Genomic DNA, 18,883 nt, shown 5'->3' with positions numbered 1-18,883 from the left:
CTTAGTAATGACCCATGTTGTTTATAGAATGAAACAACAATGTTCATTTTTATTCTCCTACCTGTGGCCTAAGTAGTAAAATGAGAACTGATAATTTTAAAGCGGTGTCTTTTTTTCTTTTTTTTGCCCATTTTTCTGTATTGTACAATACGACTGTCTAGGTAAAGCCGCCTACCAAAGTTGCGTTCCTCCTCTTTGCCTGTAGTTGTTACCTGCGTCCTGTACCAAGACGGCGGCGCTCGAGGCTTCACGAAGACTACCGCGAGACTTGATCGCTATGGCAACCTTTCGTTTTGGATGTGATCACTGATGTGGCCAAAAAGCCCCGTCTGTAAAGCGATTCTCTGCAGGGCTTGAAACACTTAAACAACTCAAAATAAAAGAGAGGATTTACTTTAAGTGTAGCAAAATGCCTGGGGAAGACGAAGTTATGGCCAAGTTGGCAGCCGACGTTGAACTACAAGTAGGCTTACCTCCAAACACAACAGGCAAGTTGACTTATCACAAATTTCGTTCTACCTTCTCGTTCTCATACAGCCTTTAGATAGGCCTTTGGCTAACCTGGTCAAACAAAGCAAAGAAAAGAAAGAACATACAGTGAGTTTTTGTCATTCAAACTTATACGTGACACTAACCTTGAAGCTATTTTTCCAAATATATAACTTACTGACAATTATCACTTGGAAAGTGACAGGGGAATGGGGGGCATCAGAGGTGTTAAGCTTACACACCCATTTAATAATAATGTTTTATTTTAAGCGACTTTCAAGATACCCAAGGACAAGGTCACTTTACATAAAAAACAGTAGAAAGAGTAATAACAAAACATCACAACTTAAAAATAGGAGAATAATTAAAACATAAAATAAAAATAGTTATACAAGAATAAAAACTGTAGAGTAGTAGAGTAGAGTAGAGTAGAGTAACTTTATTGATCCCCAGGGGGAAATTCAGGTATCCAGTAGCTTACATAAATACACAAATACACAAAAGCCCACATGGACATTTCAAGACACAAATAACACAGGAATAGTCATCAGGGTCGGGAAAATAAAATAAAATAGTAGAGATAATAAATGTAAAAAGGTAATTGTGCAAAAAGACATTCTGTGAGTTGGGATAGACCAATGCAGAAAAACATACTCTGTCAGTTAAGGTAGACAATCTTACATACATTTAATACATTTAATAAGTAGGCCTATTATTCAACTAACAGAGAAACTGGCTTGACTTTCAATTAGACCTAAGCTTACTTTTCACACTTTGTATGGAAACGAAACAACAAAATATTTCTAACGTAAATGCTCTTTTTACTTTTATGTAAATCCACTTTTGTTTAGCCTACAAGGTTCAAACTTCAAAAGTCTCGGTATTTAAAGTGTGTTTTCTTGCACTGTTTGAAAACCTAAACCTTTTTTGTAAGTTACAGTTGTGTTTACACTCATTTAAATAAAACTTGTTTGTATTACATTCACTATACTCTCATATTATTTTCTATTAGACTTTTCAGAATAGATGTTCATAATATTTGAAATACTTCAAATGTCAAGCTGTTGCAAACTGCCTCAAAGTCTCTGAAAGGCCTTAAGGGTTGAGTTAATATTGCTAAATGTGAAGGGGAAATGAAATTTGATTTAACCAGACATGAAAATGCTGTTAGTACTAACCAGTTTTTGGAATGGTAGTATTAACTTAGCCTATGTGAAATCCTTAAGCATCCAATGCACAGCTGTGTTACAATATTTTTTATTTTCTCCCAGAGTGTGAAATGTCAAATAAAGGCCAGAAAGAAAATGTGGGACTGAAGGAAGGACCGACATCAGAAACTGGAACCAGGTGAGAGAATGAGTACTGAATGATTTCACGTATCAAGTTCATTTCTATTGCACATTTATCACAATAGTTGACCAAAAGTGCTTGACAATAGTGGTAAGTTAAATATATTAAAATTGCCAGAATTTTCAGATATGGCACACCTAAGTGCTTTTTCCATCAGATTCTGAAGTGAATTAAAAGTCAAAATGTGTCATGTTGTAAAGTGACGTCGTAAAATGTGTCTCTGTGAGTGACCGGGATGTAGAAATGTATCTTAGTTTTAATTGGGTTAATAATTTTGAAGTTTGAGAACCACTGATGAATAATATGCAGTTTTTCTTTAACTACAGGATGACAAAAAAGTTTCTGCGCCTCCACTGCAAAAATAATAAGCTATACATCACACCAAGTCTGAATGACACTCTCTATCTACATTATAAAGGTGAGATTGCTGTTTTAGATGGGCGTCATTTCATAAATTTGTCAACCATAGACAATACAATTATTAGAAGTATGGCATATTGCCTTATTATTAATTCAAGTCCTTAGTTTTCTTTTTTCACTCTTTTCTGATGTTCTTCCAGCCATTTTCTGAGTTGAGCAACACAAGTTATATCTACAAATTAACATGTATCCAAATAGGACCAGTTAGCATGCATTCAAAGAACGTGGATCTAACAAGCAGCGAAGGCCAGTACAACGTCCCATAGCAACAGTTGGCCCCATGATTTTCTGGCGTGGCAGCCATTCTGGAATGAACATCAGTCAAATTACATCGGAATGCATAGGAAATGTTTACACAATTTCTACATAATATGGTAAAAACAATTTTTTGTAGTTGTGGGAAATTCTTCATTTACTAATGCTTATGAGTGATTCTACCATTCGCCTGTGCTTTTGGCAAAAGCAAAACGTCCATTATCAGTATTTTTTTCAACTAAATGACCTAGATGTTTACATAGTGTATATTTACGTTTCCAAACAAACAAATTGCCAAGCTTAATCTTAAATCATTTGATAAATACTCTAATGAAAGCGAACATTTGCTTGATTATTTTGTCAACAGTGTTATGGACAAATACTAGTGGTTTCAACAATGATCGATCTGGCGATGCAATCCAGTGCGGGTCATGGACGATCCAGAATCGATCCGGCAATTTCCAGAATCGATCCAGCAATTTTTTAAAGTTTCAATTACTTCCATGAATATTTCGGGAGCAAATGAATGTTAACCCCTTAGCGCAGCACTATGGCTCTCTGTAAAGTCATAGCAATTTTGTTATGATGTAACTTAGTTAAGCATTTTCAGCAAGTGAATAGGGTCGCCGGCGACCCCTGCTGCAGTAAGAGGCTACATTAAATAAACGCACTTCAAAACATTGCAAGACTGATACAGACTGATACAGAAAACAGCCAATAAATTGATGCTCAGTATCTGACTACTTGTATAATCCACACCACTAACAAATACTATGTCACTTCAAACATATATAAAAATACTACAGAGTTGAAACAACATACGTTTGAAAGTGCTTATGTCCCTTAGCAATAATGTTGTCATTAATCTGTGCAACTGATATAGAAAATGTGATTGTTGAGCTTCATAAGTAGGATTTTATGATTCACTGTGATGCAGACTGACACATTTTTCATTATAAATCCCTGTAACGTCTGATTTGAATTTAGTCAATTCAATTCAATTCATTCTTTATTCCAGACCCAGGGGGATCCATATCACATTAAAAAGACAAAGCATCACAGCACAGTACATATCTAAAAAAAACCCAAAAAAAACAAACAAACAAAAACCCGGGACAACTGACAAAGAAAAAGAAGGGGGAACAAAAGTAAAAAAAAAAAAACACAGATATATCATAATTCTAAAGTCATTGTCCCACATACAAGCATGCTTGCCAGTGATTCCACATGTTTGAGAAGAGTCTCACAGAGCTACATTTAGGGCTGGCCAGGACAGCAACTAGTAGTCCGGCGGATTAGACACACAAAAGGGCCTAATCGTGCACTTTTGAGTAAAAGCATGAAAATTGGTACACATATCCTTCTCGATATGCTGATTAATATTAGCGTTGGAGGCGTCGCGAAAAATGAAGAATTTTCAAGATGGCCGCCAAATCCAATATGGCCAACCCAAATTAATGAAACTACCTGACACGTTGATGTAAAAGCATGAAAATTGGTACATATATCCTTCTTGATATGCTGATTAATATTAGCATTGCAGGCACCGCAAAAAATTATGAATTTTCAAGATGGCCGCCAAATCCAATATGGCCAACCCATATTAATGAAACTACCTGACACTTTGTAGTAAAGGCCTGAAAATTGGTACACATGTCCTTCTTAATATGCTGATCAATGTTATCGTTGGAGGCACCACGAAAAATGCTGTATTTTCAAGATGGCCGCCACATCCAATATGGCCAACCCATATTAATGAAGCTACTGTACCTGAAACTTTGTTGTAAGCCCATGAAAATGGATGCCCAGTTCTTTATATTCTTGATTAATAAAAGAAATTGAAGCATTGCAAGAAAGTTTCATTTTCAAAATGGCCGCCAAATCAAATCAAGCCAACCCATATTAATGGAACCATTGATGAATTTAACACCCAGTAGTTTGTAGTAAAAGCATGGAAAATGGTACACATTTACCTCTTGATATGCTGATTAATATTTGAAATGGAGGTATAGCAAATAAAACCCGAATTTTCAAGATGGCCGCCAGATCAAATGTAGCCAACCCATATACATTAATCCTCCAGGCACATTGTGGGATATACAGTATACATACTAGCAGTTAGTGATGACTTCATAGGCCTTGTGTTTAATATGCCTCTCATGACCACAAATTCAAAAGGGTCAAGATTTCAAGGTTGCTAGACAGAAAGTTCAATTGATTTGTCAATTCATGGACATGGTTAAGAAAAGAAACCAATAATTAATCACTACTTCTAGCTGTACTTCAAGGTTTTCAAACGAACTGCAATCCTGTCCCATGCATGTTGTATGGGTATGTCTTGCCTGGTTAACACCAGTTGATCTCACAAGTGAGATACTCTGAAGGTTACATATGCAATTTCTGAGGGATGAAATCCATGCTGTCTTTCAGATCAGAAAGTGTGCAAAGCAGCATGGGATTCCCCAGGTTGTAATATATCCTATGGCCAACATCAATCAAACTGCCAACAATGTCTAATTAAAAGAAACACACAAACTTTGCACCAACTGTACCATTCACTATTTATTCAAAGTCAACTCTGGGTATGTAAATTTGAGTAACCTTGAGTGAAAGTTTACTTGTACAGTATTAGGATTCATTTTTTGGCTATAATAATGGTGTGCAAGATTTGGCTTATGGTGAACCCCCATTTCTGTATTTGTAGTTCAAGATATGCAAACTATGCAACATATGCAAGGTGAAGTTGATAAGATTTGATTTAACCATGTTGAGGGGGGACAAGATTTTGTTTTGTTACCTACAGTACTTAAATGAAGGTTGTGCACATTTATTTCAATGATAAATGGCTCAAATCCATTGAAAATGTGACTAAAATATGTATTGACTCGTCAAAGACTACAAATATGTTTCTACTACAAGTACAGAGAAATTTATACTGAGATAAATATAGGATATTTTATTCCCATTTATACATCTATGTGTTGGCCATATTTGAAGTGGGGCCATCTTGAAAATTCTTTAGATTTTTTGATGATGTTTATACAATAAAAAGATACATGTGTTTTCATGCTTTCGCGGCAAATTGTGCACTGGTTTCACTAATGTACTGTAGCACAATATGTAACACTACATATATAACATTAGTAGGGTAGGGTTTGATGTTTCGAAATTAGCCTATGTTAGGATCACTTCCAGAGTAATTACTTGTGTGTGTGTGTGTCTGTGTGCGTTCACGCACTTCTCACGTGAACCCTTCTACATTATTATACATATCAATAAGTATATGTGTGCTGATTGCATGCTCCTGCTACAAAGTGCATGGTGGTTTCACTAATATAGGTCAAACATGTTTGATTTGTCTGGAAAATTCAGAATTTTTTTCATACCTCTATTCCTAATATTAATCTGCACATAAAGATGTAACTGTGTAGGCTATCAATTATCATGCTTTTACCACAAAGTGCCCGGTAGTTAATATGGGTTGGCCATATTGGATTTGGCGGCCATTTTGAAAATTCTGTGTTTTTCACATCTTATAATCAGCTGAAAAAGAAGGAAATGTATAACCATTTTCATGCTTTTACTACGTGCATAATGGATTCACTCATCTGCTATACAATTCCTGTTATATTTCATTTGGTGGCCATTTTGAACATTTCAATTTTGGTTTTACGCAACAATTCCATTTCTAACATTAATAGGTACATCATAGAGTATGTATTTACCAAATTTCAGGCATTTATGACTCAGTGCATGATGGTTTCTCACTAATATGGGTTGGCCATATTGGATTTGGCGGCCATCTTGAAAATACAGCATTTTTCGTGGCGCCTCCAACAATAACATTGATCAGCATATTAAGAAGGACATGTGTACCAATTTTCAGGCCTTTAGTACAAAGTGTCAGGTAGATTCGTTAATATGGGTTGGCCATATTGGATTTGGCGGCCATCTTGAAAATTCATAATTTTTCGCTACGCCTCCAATGCTAATATTAATCAGCATATCAAGAAGGATATATGTACCAATTTTCATGCTTTTACAACAACATGTCAGGTAGTTTCATTAATTTGGGTTGGTCATATTGGATTTGGCGGCCATCTTGAAAATTCTTCATTTTTCGCGACGCCTCCAACGCTTATATTAATAAGCATAGGAAGAGGTATATGTGTACCAATTTTCATGCTTTTACTCAAAAGTGCATGATCAATTCACCAATCCGCTGGACTAAGTAGGTTAGCCTGGTAAACCAGCGCCACCTGCTGGACGCTGAAAAATTAAGACATCCAATACATTTAGGCTGGTTTATCAGGCTACAAGTAGGTACCCCAGCATTGACAAACATTTGGCTTGCACTTGACCTCCTAGGAATTCTGAGCAGCAGCCTCATGCTGTCATTGTATGCCACCATGAGTTTCCTCATGCTGCCCTGTTTGTAGTGGCACCACAGGTCACAGGTGTGCTGTATACAATGGCGTACAGTATGCTTTAAAGAGTGAGATATTGACCAACTCAGAGCACATACTAAATTTGCGGCACAACATGTACGCTTGCACATACAGTTTCTGCCGTTGCCTGTAGATATCGCCATCATCTGTCAAGTCATTTGCAATTATGTGGCCCAGATATTTGATCTCACTGCGTTCAGAGAGTTCGGTGCCAGCCAGATAAAAAGCAGGGAAGGCCTCTCTTCTCCTTATGATCATGATCTTACTCTTAATAGCATTGTATTTTATGAAAGCGAAAGCCCATTGGGAAACTCCAACTCCCATTGTCATTGTGACACAGCACTCCACAGCACACAAGTGAACACTGCACACTGCACACAACAAAATTGCATTTATGCCTCACCCGTGCAAGGGGGCAGCCCTCAGTGGTGCCCCATGGGGAGCAGTGCGGTGGGACGGTACCATGCTCAGGGTACCTCAGTCATGGAGGAGGATGGGGGAGAGCACTGGTTGATTACTCCCCCCACCAACCTGGCGGGTCGGGAGTCGAACCGGCAACCTCTGGGATACAAGTCTGACGCCCTAACCGCTCACCCATGACTGCCCATAACGACTGCCCATTATGTCACACTCTTCTCATATTGTGAACATATTTTTAGTAACTGTTGCAGACCAGCAGTACATGGACTAAGTACCAAGTCATCTGCATACATTATGTGGTTATTAATGTCACCAGCCCTACCGCCAGTTCCACACCTATTTAGGGACGAATCATTCATGTACGCATTAAAAAGAAAAGGAGATAAAATTCCGCTCTGTCGGACACCATTAGTGACAAAGAATGGAGCAGAGGTCACATTCCCCCATCTCACCCTCATTGTCTGATGTGAGTACCAATAGACCAGTATTCTAGTTAAAAACCCAGGTAGGCCTACCCCATTTTCGGTCAGTTTTAAAAATAATTTCTTATGATTGATGCAGTCACCCTCCTTACACAAGCCTTCCTTCTCCAGAGATAATCCTTAGTGTCTGTTCATAGGATTTTTCCAACACATAACGGATCAATAGCACAAAAACACTTTCAAAACAGTCAACTGTGTTACGGTCAACAGTGCAGGGGAACAAGTCGGCACTTTTTTTAGGAGAAAAAACAGAGCAGACAAACCCATCTCCCTAGAACACAAATTATTTTGTTGGTTTGTCTGTCAATATGGGGGTAACAAAAACATACTCCTCCTCAACTGTCATGGCTAATTGTAACACCATTGACAGTAACACGGCTTGACATTTCAACCATTTTTATGGTGTTGTGGTGGAACTTCTGAGGTCCTCAGTTAGCACAACACCTTAATCAATTCATGTATTTGTATGCTTTATCTGTGTTTTTCTACATGTGATTTCTAATTCAGATTCTTATGAATATGTTGATAACACAGTTGACAGGAAATGTTCCCGCTATGAGAACATGAAAAAGAATGGATTAAATTATGCAAGGATGGAGCTCAAAACTTACCAAAAAGTCTTCCCATATCCTGCCAAAGAGGTTATGACATCACGTGATGTTATTTGTATGGCCTAAGACCAAACCATTACTGATTTATGGAGGGGGTTTCAGACCGTGACACGGTTAACACAGTTTTCGTGGACACACACAAAATGGCAAATTTCATGTATAATGGAAAAGACAGTGGTCTTTCTGACAGTTTTGTCATATTGTGATTATTACTGTGAATCAACATTTGCAATAGTCTTGGGCAATACAGGTTTCTTTACATGCTAATATGAAGACTGAATCTGATATTTGGAAAACAAGACGGCATGAAAACGCCCAAAACCAGTATTAAATATTCATTCTTGCTGAGGGAAATAATGCCATGTCTACACTTAATGCCATGTCTACACTTGATATGAAAGATAAATGTGTGCTAATGTCCAAAACATCATTGGATGCAGTTAATAGTTAGTGGAATTGGCAAATGAAATCCATGGACTTAAAAACGCATTCGAATCGTAGAATCTCTCACATACCATCTCATGTGTTTTTTTGGCACAATCAGTGCAGAAGTTAGTTATCTAGAAGGCTTAAGTTGCCAAAGTAGCTAGCCATATTATGCCTAGCCTAACGTTAGATCCACGTTTTTTGGTACGATGACAGTTCATTCCAGAATGGCGTACGTGACTGCATGTTCACTCCAGAATGGTTGATTTGACTCAAAACGCCCCCTATTGACTGTTTCCCATAAAGTACCTGACTAGAGGTGCTCCGATTGCTCGGCTGCCGATCATGACCGGCCGATAATGGCCAAAAATAGCCTGATCGGTGATCGGAAAAACATGCCGATCAAAAAACCGATCGAGAGATATTAAATTCCTCACTCACAACCATTTGCCTTTACACCTGGCGCTGCATGTAGGCGCTGGCTCTGCACAGCTGCAACTGCACCAAAAGAAGGCATCTTTGCTTGTCTATAACTTTTCGCCATTCCCCCCTTCATTTCCACCATTCATAACCATATCTGCATCAACAATGATCTGATTTTCCGATCCATGCGCCGTTTACCTGACAATGTAATTTGCGATTGAGTACTCGCCAGTGAGCCATTTTACGTTATAACCTGTGTAGTTGCCTCGGTCAGCACGCGACAACTTCACGTTGTCAGCACAAACATGTCAATTATTGTTTTCAAAGTTGTAATTGGCAGTCAGTCGATTAGTTTGATAGTCGCTGAAACACCAAACGGCGACAGATGTGGTTAAAACTTGAGAGAGAGTTTCAGAACGGTAGTGGAGCACTGCAACTGGACGGTGACAGAGAGGGGAGGGGCTGTCCTTACGAGGCTGCTCATTTAAAGCGACAGGTTGTTTTTTTTTCTCGTATGTGGAAGACTATTTGATGTAATGTTTCAGTTTCAATTCAATCTTAAATAGTTTAGTTATTCTATGCAATAACTTATACATTGATTAATACTGTAGACTGTATTACCAACACTAGTCTGAAAGATAATAATAATAATAATAATAATGATAATAATAAAAACAAAAAAAATAATAGCCTAATAATAGACTTGTGCAAATTAAGATTGATTGGTTTATGGGCAGAAATGGTATTCAATAAGGATAATTAATAGGCTATTAAAAAAATAGGAAATCATTTTTGTGATCGGCAATGATCGGTAATCGGCAGATAAAGATTTTTGGTGATCGGTATCGGTGATCGGGCCAAAAAATGGTGATCGGAGCACCTCTATACCTGACCTTCGCTGCTTGTTAGATCCACATTCTTTGATGCATCATTGAACAGAATGTGGTACCAACTAGCTAGCATGTATAATTGTTCTACCTTCAAACTGGCCCAGCTGGTCTCATTCGGTTTAATGGCGCTAGTTTGAAACTAGGAGTAATATTGTAGATATGAACACTAGATGTTGCATTGACCACTCCTTTGTATTGGAACGGATGGCTCAAGTCAGATCGCCACCATATTTAGCTGGTATAACGCTGCCATCAATCTGTGACAAGACAATATGTTCATTATCTTGTAGGTGGCGGTAATGCAACATCTATGAAAAACAGTGTAGCCTACTGGACCAAAACGGCAGCGGCAGAGATTTTTTTTAGGAAGGGGAGATATGTCAGAAAGAATCGTAAGTGTCCATAGAAATTAACAGTGAAGATTCGTAACGCAAATATGGCGTCTACCCGCACATCTCCCGCCTTTCTGGCAACAAGAACCAACTACCTGCTGAGCTGCTTTGCCATTCATCCAATCATCTAGCTGCATCGGCGCACGCAAATTGTTGCGCATGCTCAGTTGTGAAAAGCTGTCACTCTCGTGCCGTTAAAAAAAACGTGAGATAAGTGGCTTAAAAAGCTTTATTTTGACTCGCATGACACAACCAAGCAGTCTAGATTGCTCAACTTTTCACGGCGGTTTCAACCATATGGTTTTCACAACCGCTGGGTTCCCTCCCGTCCTGTACTCAGTTTCCCCATTCATTTTTCCCATTGATTCTCAGATCTGGTCTCTGTAATCGCGAAATAGCATCCCAAAGGCCTCAACAAGATGGTGGCTGAGTGACGTAACTTATACAGGAAGAACTTTGGCAGCGGACCCAGGGCATTTAAGAGTATCTAGGGAAGGCATATCACCAGACTCAGAGAATGGGAAGAAATGGTAGAACAGGAGTAGCCTAGCCACGCCATCTATGTACTTCTGTCCAAAGATTTTGGCTTCGCACAGTAGTCTGGCCCAACCTGCCTAGCTTGGTTCGTTCACGGTTTTGCCAATCAGCAAGCAGTTGAGAGTGGTGACGCAGTCAACAGTCGGCTTACATTCCAGGCTAATTGGTTAAGGGAACTCCAATTAATTTAAATGGCAGAGTAAGGTCCCACCCTCCATGGGAACGGATTCCTCTTAGCTTGGTCCAGACTGTATGACGGAGTCAGGTTTCGTCCAGGCTAGAACCTGAGATGGGTAAAACACAATTATTCAACTCAAGGGGAGATGAGAAACATGGCCTTTTTCCAGAAATGGTGGAATGATGCTTTAACTATTTTGTCTTTGAAGGCTTCTCCGTGATTGAGAATCTCGAGGAGTACACAGGACTGCGATGTTTGTGGCTCGAGGTCAACGGCATCCACAAGATCGAGAACCTGGAGAATCAACAAGATCTGCGCTGTCTGTTCTTGCAGAATAACCTCATTCACACACTGGAGAACCTGCATCCTCTCAGCAAGCTGAACCACCTGAATGTCTCCAACAATTATATCAGAACCATACAAAACCTCTGTAAGAATGATCAATAACACTTCACTTGACGCTGTCGTCATACGTATGACATAGCGGTGTCATAACAGTGTTGTAATGCAGTCCTGCCAGCGTCATAAACATTTTATGACGGTTGTCACTATGTGACATTCGGTTTGGTAAACACAGCCCAAACAATACCAACTTTTCATGACCATAAAACAACTTTGTGTTTATGACTCTTCCTCGACAGTGTCATGATAATGTTTTGACACTTGTGACACCATCATGTCATGCGAATGATGACGCAACATGAAGTAAAGACTTACCGAATTATCCTATTCCAACACAAACAGTGATGGGTAACCTGGTGATTTAATTGCCCCTTGTTGATTTGGACGGGTAGTATAGTACCAGGTCATTTGAAATATGTGACACTCAGTTATAAACTAATGAATCCAGGTTGCCCATCACTAAACGTGATTCCACATATGGTACATGTGCACGTGTCACACATAGACATGATGAGTCGATTTTCTGTGTGTTGCAGCATCTCTTGAAGAGCTGACTACTCTGCAGATTTCCCACAATGTGTTGGAAAGCGTGTTGGATCTGGAACACCTCTCCCTTTGTCCATCTATCACTGTGCTCGACCTGTCACACAATCGTTTGAGTGATCCACAAATACTTACCGTATTGGAGAAAATGCCAAATCTGGTAAGCATATGGCCTACTCTTATTATTTTGAAATGGCTAAATGTATTGCACATCCCTCAAGCTGCAGGTCAGATGCAGGACAATCAAGGTGCACGTACCCTGTTGAAGTGGAAAAAGGCAGCCAGCACTGCTTGCCTTCTTATTGTTGTTCATTTGCTTGCCCGAGTTTGTGGGTTGGTTGGTTGGTTTGCTGCTGCAACTTCACGGACCTACAACTTCACGGCGGAGGTGCATGTGCTCTCTGGGCATGTTTCTAGTTTGTTTTTTAATTGAAAGAGTGCCACATTTCGACAGTTACACTCTTTCAATTAAATCAACAATAAGACAAGCAGTGTCATTGTTTTTTTCACTTGCGTAATTTTATTATTTGTTACCATACTGATAAAAGCACTGTGCATTTTCTGAGTTTATTAATCACATCAACAGGCCAGCCAATGCTTAAATGAGTTGTCTATTGATGAAGAATCACCTGCATCAACCGCTTTTTCTGTCTGTGGGCAGAAGACGAAAAAGACAAGCTGGCTTCTGTCCCCAGTCTCACAAAGTTTTGAATTGTGAGATCACATTTACACATACACATACTGTACATTTTAGATTATGGATGGATTTTCAGTAACACCAGAGGGAGCTTACATAAACTGGGACTGTTTGGGGCAGTGTGTTGTACATTGGCAACATTTAATCTACCTAAAAACATTCATGCAAAAGTTGGAATGTAATGAATCCAAGATTTGGTTTCTGATGTGGCCGGATTTGGCTTTGTTGACAGGGTTTGGTTCGGAGTAGGATTCGGTACTTGGTTTCGGATTCGGACAAATCTTAATCAGTTGATTCAGTATTCGGCAGAACCTTTAAGTGATTGCTTAGGGATGTACCGAATCCAAGATTCTGTTTTGGATTTGGCCTTGTTGACATGGTTTCGGTTTCGAAGCAGGATTCAATGTTCGGCTTTGGATTCTGCAGTGAATTCGGTATTCGGAAGAACCTTAAAAATCAGGATTTGGTATATCCCTATGCAAAACTGACACATCTAGTGTCAGTGTTACTTCTGGCCAGGCTATGGTAGTGTAGCTGAAAGTGCCAAAATCGGTTACACAAACCACTAGGGACACTTTTGTTTCATTGATTCATTGATGGAATGAGAAATGCAAAATACTACAGGTAAACTTCATTCATGTATAATTTTCCAATTTATATAACTTATAGCGATATTAAGATGTTCTATCTGTTTTGCAGCGTGTGCTTAACCTCATGGGAAACAAGATAGTCAAAAACATTCCTAACTATAGAAAAACACTTATAGTCCACTTGAAGCAGCTCACCTACCTTGATGACAGACCAGTGTTTCCAAAAGACAGGTAAATTCGTATGTACGTGTAAATTCATGTAAAACTTCATGGAGTGTTGTGAAAAAGCTATCCATGGTTATGTGCTTTGAATGGTGAATGGTGTTTAATTCATGGGTGCCGTTTGTTATTAGAGGTTTAAATTTTGCATTCTTAATTTTAGTGAGAATGTATCCAGTCATGCCATTAAAACAGGTTCCACTTAGAGATAATTTTTTTTTTGGCTTAATTGTTGTTGTTGACACGGCAGACCATGTAAAATGTTGTGGTATTTTGTGAATGAAAACAAAATGTGTTCATTTCCAAAGTCTGTTAAAATGGAGCTTTGTATAAGGTGATGCAATATTGTATTGTAATGTTCCTGTTGCAGGGCCTGTGCAGAGGCCTGGGCAGCCGAGGGGATTGAAGGTGAGAAGAGGGAGAGGGAGTTGTGGGAGACCCGTGAACGCAGGAGAATACAAGATAGCCTGGACTGCATGACAGCCATCAGAGCCAGGGCAGAAAAGGAGTGTATAGTCAAAGAGCTGCCATCGGGAGGTATGTTTTTCAACTGACATATTAGTAGCTTTTTCCAATGTTTTAGTATACTGTTGTACCCCCCTCCTTCCCCTAATACTTAGCTCAGCGAGACGTGGCCCCTGTTATAAATTAGCTGTTTGCTGTAACCAGAATGTCAATGACCAAGTTGTAATGTATTAAGCTTACTAAAAGCCCTGTGGAACGATGCGTGTTAAGGGGCGAAGTCGTACATCTGTCCTGGCCCCTTTAGACAAACGCGACAGAATCCTTGTACCATTATTGTATATTTAGTGTTGCATAGTATACTGTGTACATACACAGTATTATAATGACACGATCTTAGATTCTGTTATTATGAGATATTGAATTATTGAGAAGTTAATACATTACCGTTTCAGGTTCTGCAAGGCTTTCAAATACTTGCTCAGTTTTCATTTTCTCCAATATCCTCACTGTAGCATTTACCTTTTTAATTAATAAATTAATAAAGGGATTAATAAAGTGTCTCTGTCTGTCTGTCTGTCTGTCTGTCTATCTATCTATCTATCTATCTATCTATCTATCTATCTATCTATCTATCTATCTATCTATCTATCTATCTGTCTGTCTGTCTGTCTGTCTGTCTATCTATCGATCTATCGAAGTGTAATGTCCTCATCCTACAGTGTTTTCCAAGTTGTGCTCTTAATGACACAAACTGATATTCCTTTCACATTAGATACCAAGAAAGTTGCTGACATGAACCAAAAAGAATTGACACCAGCATTGAACGGTGATGACCAGCCGGCTGCCAGGATTCAAATTAACCAATCAGATTCAGGTGACGTAGAGGAATGTGTGAAGGACCTCTCCAGTTCATCTGCAGCACATCTGGGAGATGATGACACATCGGCACACTGTCCCAGTCTCCAAGATACATCTACACTGTCCATAAGCGTAAGCTATGCTCAAAATCACAATCATTGCATTTACAGGTGAACATTAAAACATGTAAAGCGTTTGGATGTGAAATACAGCACTTTAAAAACATGAGCTTTAAATTAAAGGTCAGAACTATGTAATTCTAAAAAATGTATGTTGTCTAGTCACAAATCTAATATTTTCATAAATTCTATTTACTAAGTAATGAACTTATATTAACCTGTCTTACCAAAGTACAGTATGTTTTGGAGCTAAAGATATCTATGACCACTAATACATGGCAAACATGGAGAAGATCCACCTGACCTGTTCATTTACTGTATGAAAACTTTATTTCATAATGGATAAGTCATAATTCGTAAGTCTTAATGAATACTTAGAAAATAATGCTGGTGGTAAATATTCATGAAAAAGGTTGCATTTGTGAATGGACAGCATAAACTATGAAAATAAACTACTAATGACTGACTTCTACCTTTAAATGTTTGTGAATTATCTTACAGGATCTTCCTGATCTGGAGGACAGCTGTGAAGGGACAGAAATGATGAAGGTAAAAAACCACAGTATAAAAATACAGTGCATACAGTAAAGCATGGCATAACCCCATATACCACCATCTATATCTTAAAACCTCATACATGCATCATGCATGCAACATTTCCTGAATTGTTGAGAGTTGAAACTCAGTTGATGATTGTCCTACCTGCCATATGCAGTCACAATGCAACGCAAGTCATACTGTATGCATAACCTCCCACCAACACTCTGTAAAACTTTAGCTTAGGTGTTCGGTCATTGCATGCGTTTCTTTATGTTTTGTTCTGTTGTGCCTCATTTCTGCTTACTTGCCTTTCACATCCAAGATTACTAAAATAACTGTAACCCCCCCTTTAACAGGATGATGCTGATGCCCATCCACTCATAGAAGTCATCTCAAGTGACGACTCTGTTGTGATGGATGACAACCACTGATTAGTAAACTTGACTCATTAGTTTACAATCCAGTGCCACATATTCCAAATGACCTGGGCTGTGTTAACCAAAAAAACATTGAAGTACGAGGTGCCTAGGCAATATATAACACATCACTTAAAGTTTATACATACAATAATTGTATAAGCTTACCCTTGCATACAATATTTTTTTTTCTCGCACATTCAAATAAAATGCTTGCGCAAAGTGCATGTCTGAGGTAAAATAGTGTATGCATAAACGTTTAGTGATGATGTGAGACCTATTTCTGATATATTGTCCAAGGGGCACCTCGTACTTAAGTACTGAGAAACGCAGCCCTGGTTGTGCCCGTCCAATTCAACCAGGTTATCATTCATTCAACCAGGCAATCACCTCGGTTGAATAGGGCAGCTACAACCAGTTCAGGTGGAATATGTGGCACTGAATTGTTGCTAATGAATCTGGGTTACCATGAAAGATTGCAGCAATCCCATAAGCAATGATGACAACAAAGAAGTTGACCCATTCTCATCTGTAAAGTTTCTGAATGTACATTGATGGACATTAAACTCTCTGCCTGGGTGCCAGAAGAATGGAAATTTGTTTTAAAAAAATGATAATAAAAAAAATAATTTTGCCTGTTTTATTTTTTCTTTATTGGGCTTATAATAACATCCCATAATGGATAACCATGAAATAAAATAACGATAATGAGGTCTGAGTAACACTTTACAGATACGTAGCTATGGATATAACTTTATGGTAATTCCGTTGTGTTATCATGGTGATAATCACCTCATTACAAGCAATTACATGCAGCATCCAGACAATTACTTTGCCTCATGGATTTGACATACACAAATGTGTACCTGTGTCACAATTGCATTTGAGAGTGTGTGTGTGTGTGTGTGTGTAAGACTTTCAAATAACGACATTTTCAAAAGAAGGAGGATTTTCCCATTCTGTTAGCCTAATCAAGAGGACAGATTATCATGTCTTCTGGGTCCATCTCAAATTATCTCTGCTGCCACCTAGTGCCTCTACTCAATTCCATTTCACTATGAAGGTAACAGCCAGAGGTGGAAGAAGTGCTGACGTTTTGTTCAAAGAGCCCATACCATGTGAAATATTTACTCAAGTAAAAGTAGTAGTACACCAAATATTTTGCTCAAGTAAAAGTACTAACTTTTGGATTTACACAAAGTACATAAGTACTTATGCAATATCATCCTGACGTGCACCATACACACACACAGCAAGTTACAGTTGAAGCAATGGAATTGCCCTTAAGGGACAGGTATAACGGAATTTAACAGTTAGTTAATAATAATAGTAATTAATAGTTCCGTTTGGCTCGAGAAAGATTGCCAATTGACCACCTTCATAAGAATATTACACCACTAGGACTGTGTGTGTATAGTGTGCACGTTAGAGGATGACATTTTTCAGGAATTCCCGGGGGTCCTGCGTGTCCTGCGGGATTCCCGCGGGATGGGAGTCAGGAGCGGGAATAAAGATGAATGAGAACGGGAATGCTTGCTTATTTTTTCATTAAAAAAGCCTATGAAACGGGAGTGGGATTGATTTTGAGTGGGAGTGGGCAGGATTGGGAGACATTCTTTTCAGGACGGGACGGGATGGGATTTGTTTCTTGTACTCCACTCCGGGATGGGATTTTTTTTCTGGGACCGGGATAGGACGGGAGTGAAAATCCACTCCCGTGTCATGCTCTAGTGCACGAGCACTTTCTCAGGTGAACCCCATGCAGCCTCCAGGACTGTGTGAATGGGAATGTGTATGTGTATTTCAAAGCATTTTCAGTCAACTGTATGGCTGTGATATTGTGCTATATTTACATGTTGCTGTACCTTTTACTGAATAGATTGGTGTGTCAATATTGTGTATGATTGGCAATACAGTGCATAGTCTAATAATTCTGTGAATGACAACACATTTACTAGTTTAACATTAAAGGACATTAATTGAAGTAATTATTAATTGAAGTACATGTAATTTCCTTGCCAACATATTCTCAGCACTGCTCTGTTAAGAGCAAGGAAAACAACAGTTTGTCAAGTCCTCTGCTTTTTATTTTTTTCATGAACAATATTCTGTTCAACATATTTACCACATCCAGCATGCACTAAAAACATGGCATGGTGTAGTAGCCTGATAAACCAGACTAAATGTGGATGTCTAATTTAGTCTGGCCTCGATGCATAATACATCCAAAGATTGTTGATGAGAACAACCTTCCCTCAAAACCCTGCCCGCTTTGATTCAAAACACATCTTTGCGTTGTAATTGGTTTGCCAGATTCATGGCATTCTGGCATCATTGAATCATTATGCGAGGCCAGACCCACCCGTAGACAAAACATTTTGCCGTCCAGCGGGTGGCGCTGGTTCACCAGGCTAATGGTGTAGGCCTACTCTAGGGGTTCCCCAACTCTCTGCTGAGACCCCCTTTTGGACATTTTCGCGACCCCCTCACCTCCCATTTTCCTAAGGCAAAAATACATTTATTACCTATTGAAGGGAATATTGTTACTGTGAAAGGTTATTATGGCATATAAAGGTTTCATGCAAAGAGTCCCTTCTGTCCTTGACACCCCTGCAGTAAGCTACCTCTGCGACACCCGAAGGGTTTGGGAACCACTGGCCTACTGTATGCTGGCTGAAGTACAGAAACTATCTGTCTAAGTTGGCATATTTGC

At 39.0% G+C, this 18,883-nt stretch overlaps 1 protein-coding gene across 1 annotated transcript; it reads left to right on the top strand.

The window, feature by feature from the left end:
* Positions 1-280: 280 nt before the first annotated feature.
* Positions 281-16,804, top strand: dnaaf1 (dynein axonemal assembly factor 1). Its single transcript, XM_063188629.1, has 10 exons — positions 281-488; positions 1,761-1,836; positions 2,166-2,257; positions 11,530-11,751; positions 12,260-12,426; positions 13,663-13,784; positions 14,143-14,309; positions 15,010-15,227; positions 15,716-15,763; positions 16,111-16,804. The coding sequence occupies exons 1-10, from the start codon at positions 410-412 to the stop codon at positions 16,183-16,185; spliced, it is 1,266 nt and encodes a 421-aa protein (XP_063044699.1). The 5' UTR covers positions 281-409; the 3' UTR covers positions 16,186-16,804.
* The last annotated feature ends 2,079 nt before the right edge of the window (positions 16,805-18,883 follow it).

This window comes from Engraulis encrasicolus, chromosome 22 (assembly GCF_034702125.1).
Source record: "Engraulis encrasicolus isolate BLACKSEA-1 chromosome 22, IST_EnEncr_1.0, whole genome shotgun sequence".
NCBI lineage: Eukaryota > Metazoa > Chordata > Actinopteri > Clupeiformes > Engraulidae > Engraulis > Engraulis encrasicolus.
The sequence above is the reverse complement of the archived record's forward strand: the minus strand, read 5'-3'. Positions and strand labels throughout refer to the sequence as shown.

Bases quoted from the DNA above. Each gene is read 5' to 3' on its own strand.
- dnaaf1 (XM_063188629.1), top strand. From the start codon at position 410: ATGCCTGGGGAAGACGAAGTTATGGCCAAGTTGGCAGCCGACGTTGAA. The intron at 12,427-13,662 runs GTAAGCATATGG...TCTGTTTTGCAG, and splicing joins TGGAGAAAATGCCAAATCTG to CGTGTGCTTAACCTCATGGG. The intron at 15,764-16,110 runs GTAAAAAACCAC...CCCCTTTAACAG, and splicing joins AAGGGACAGAAATGATGAAG to GATGATGCTGATGCCCATCC.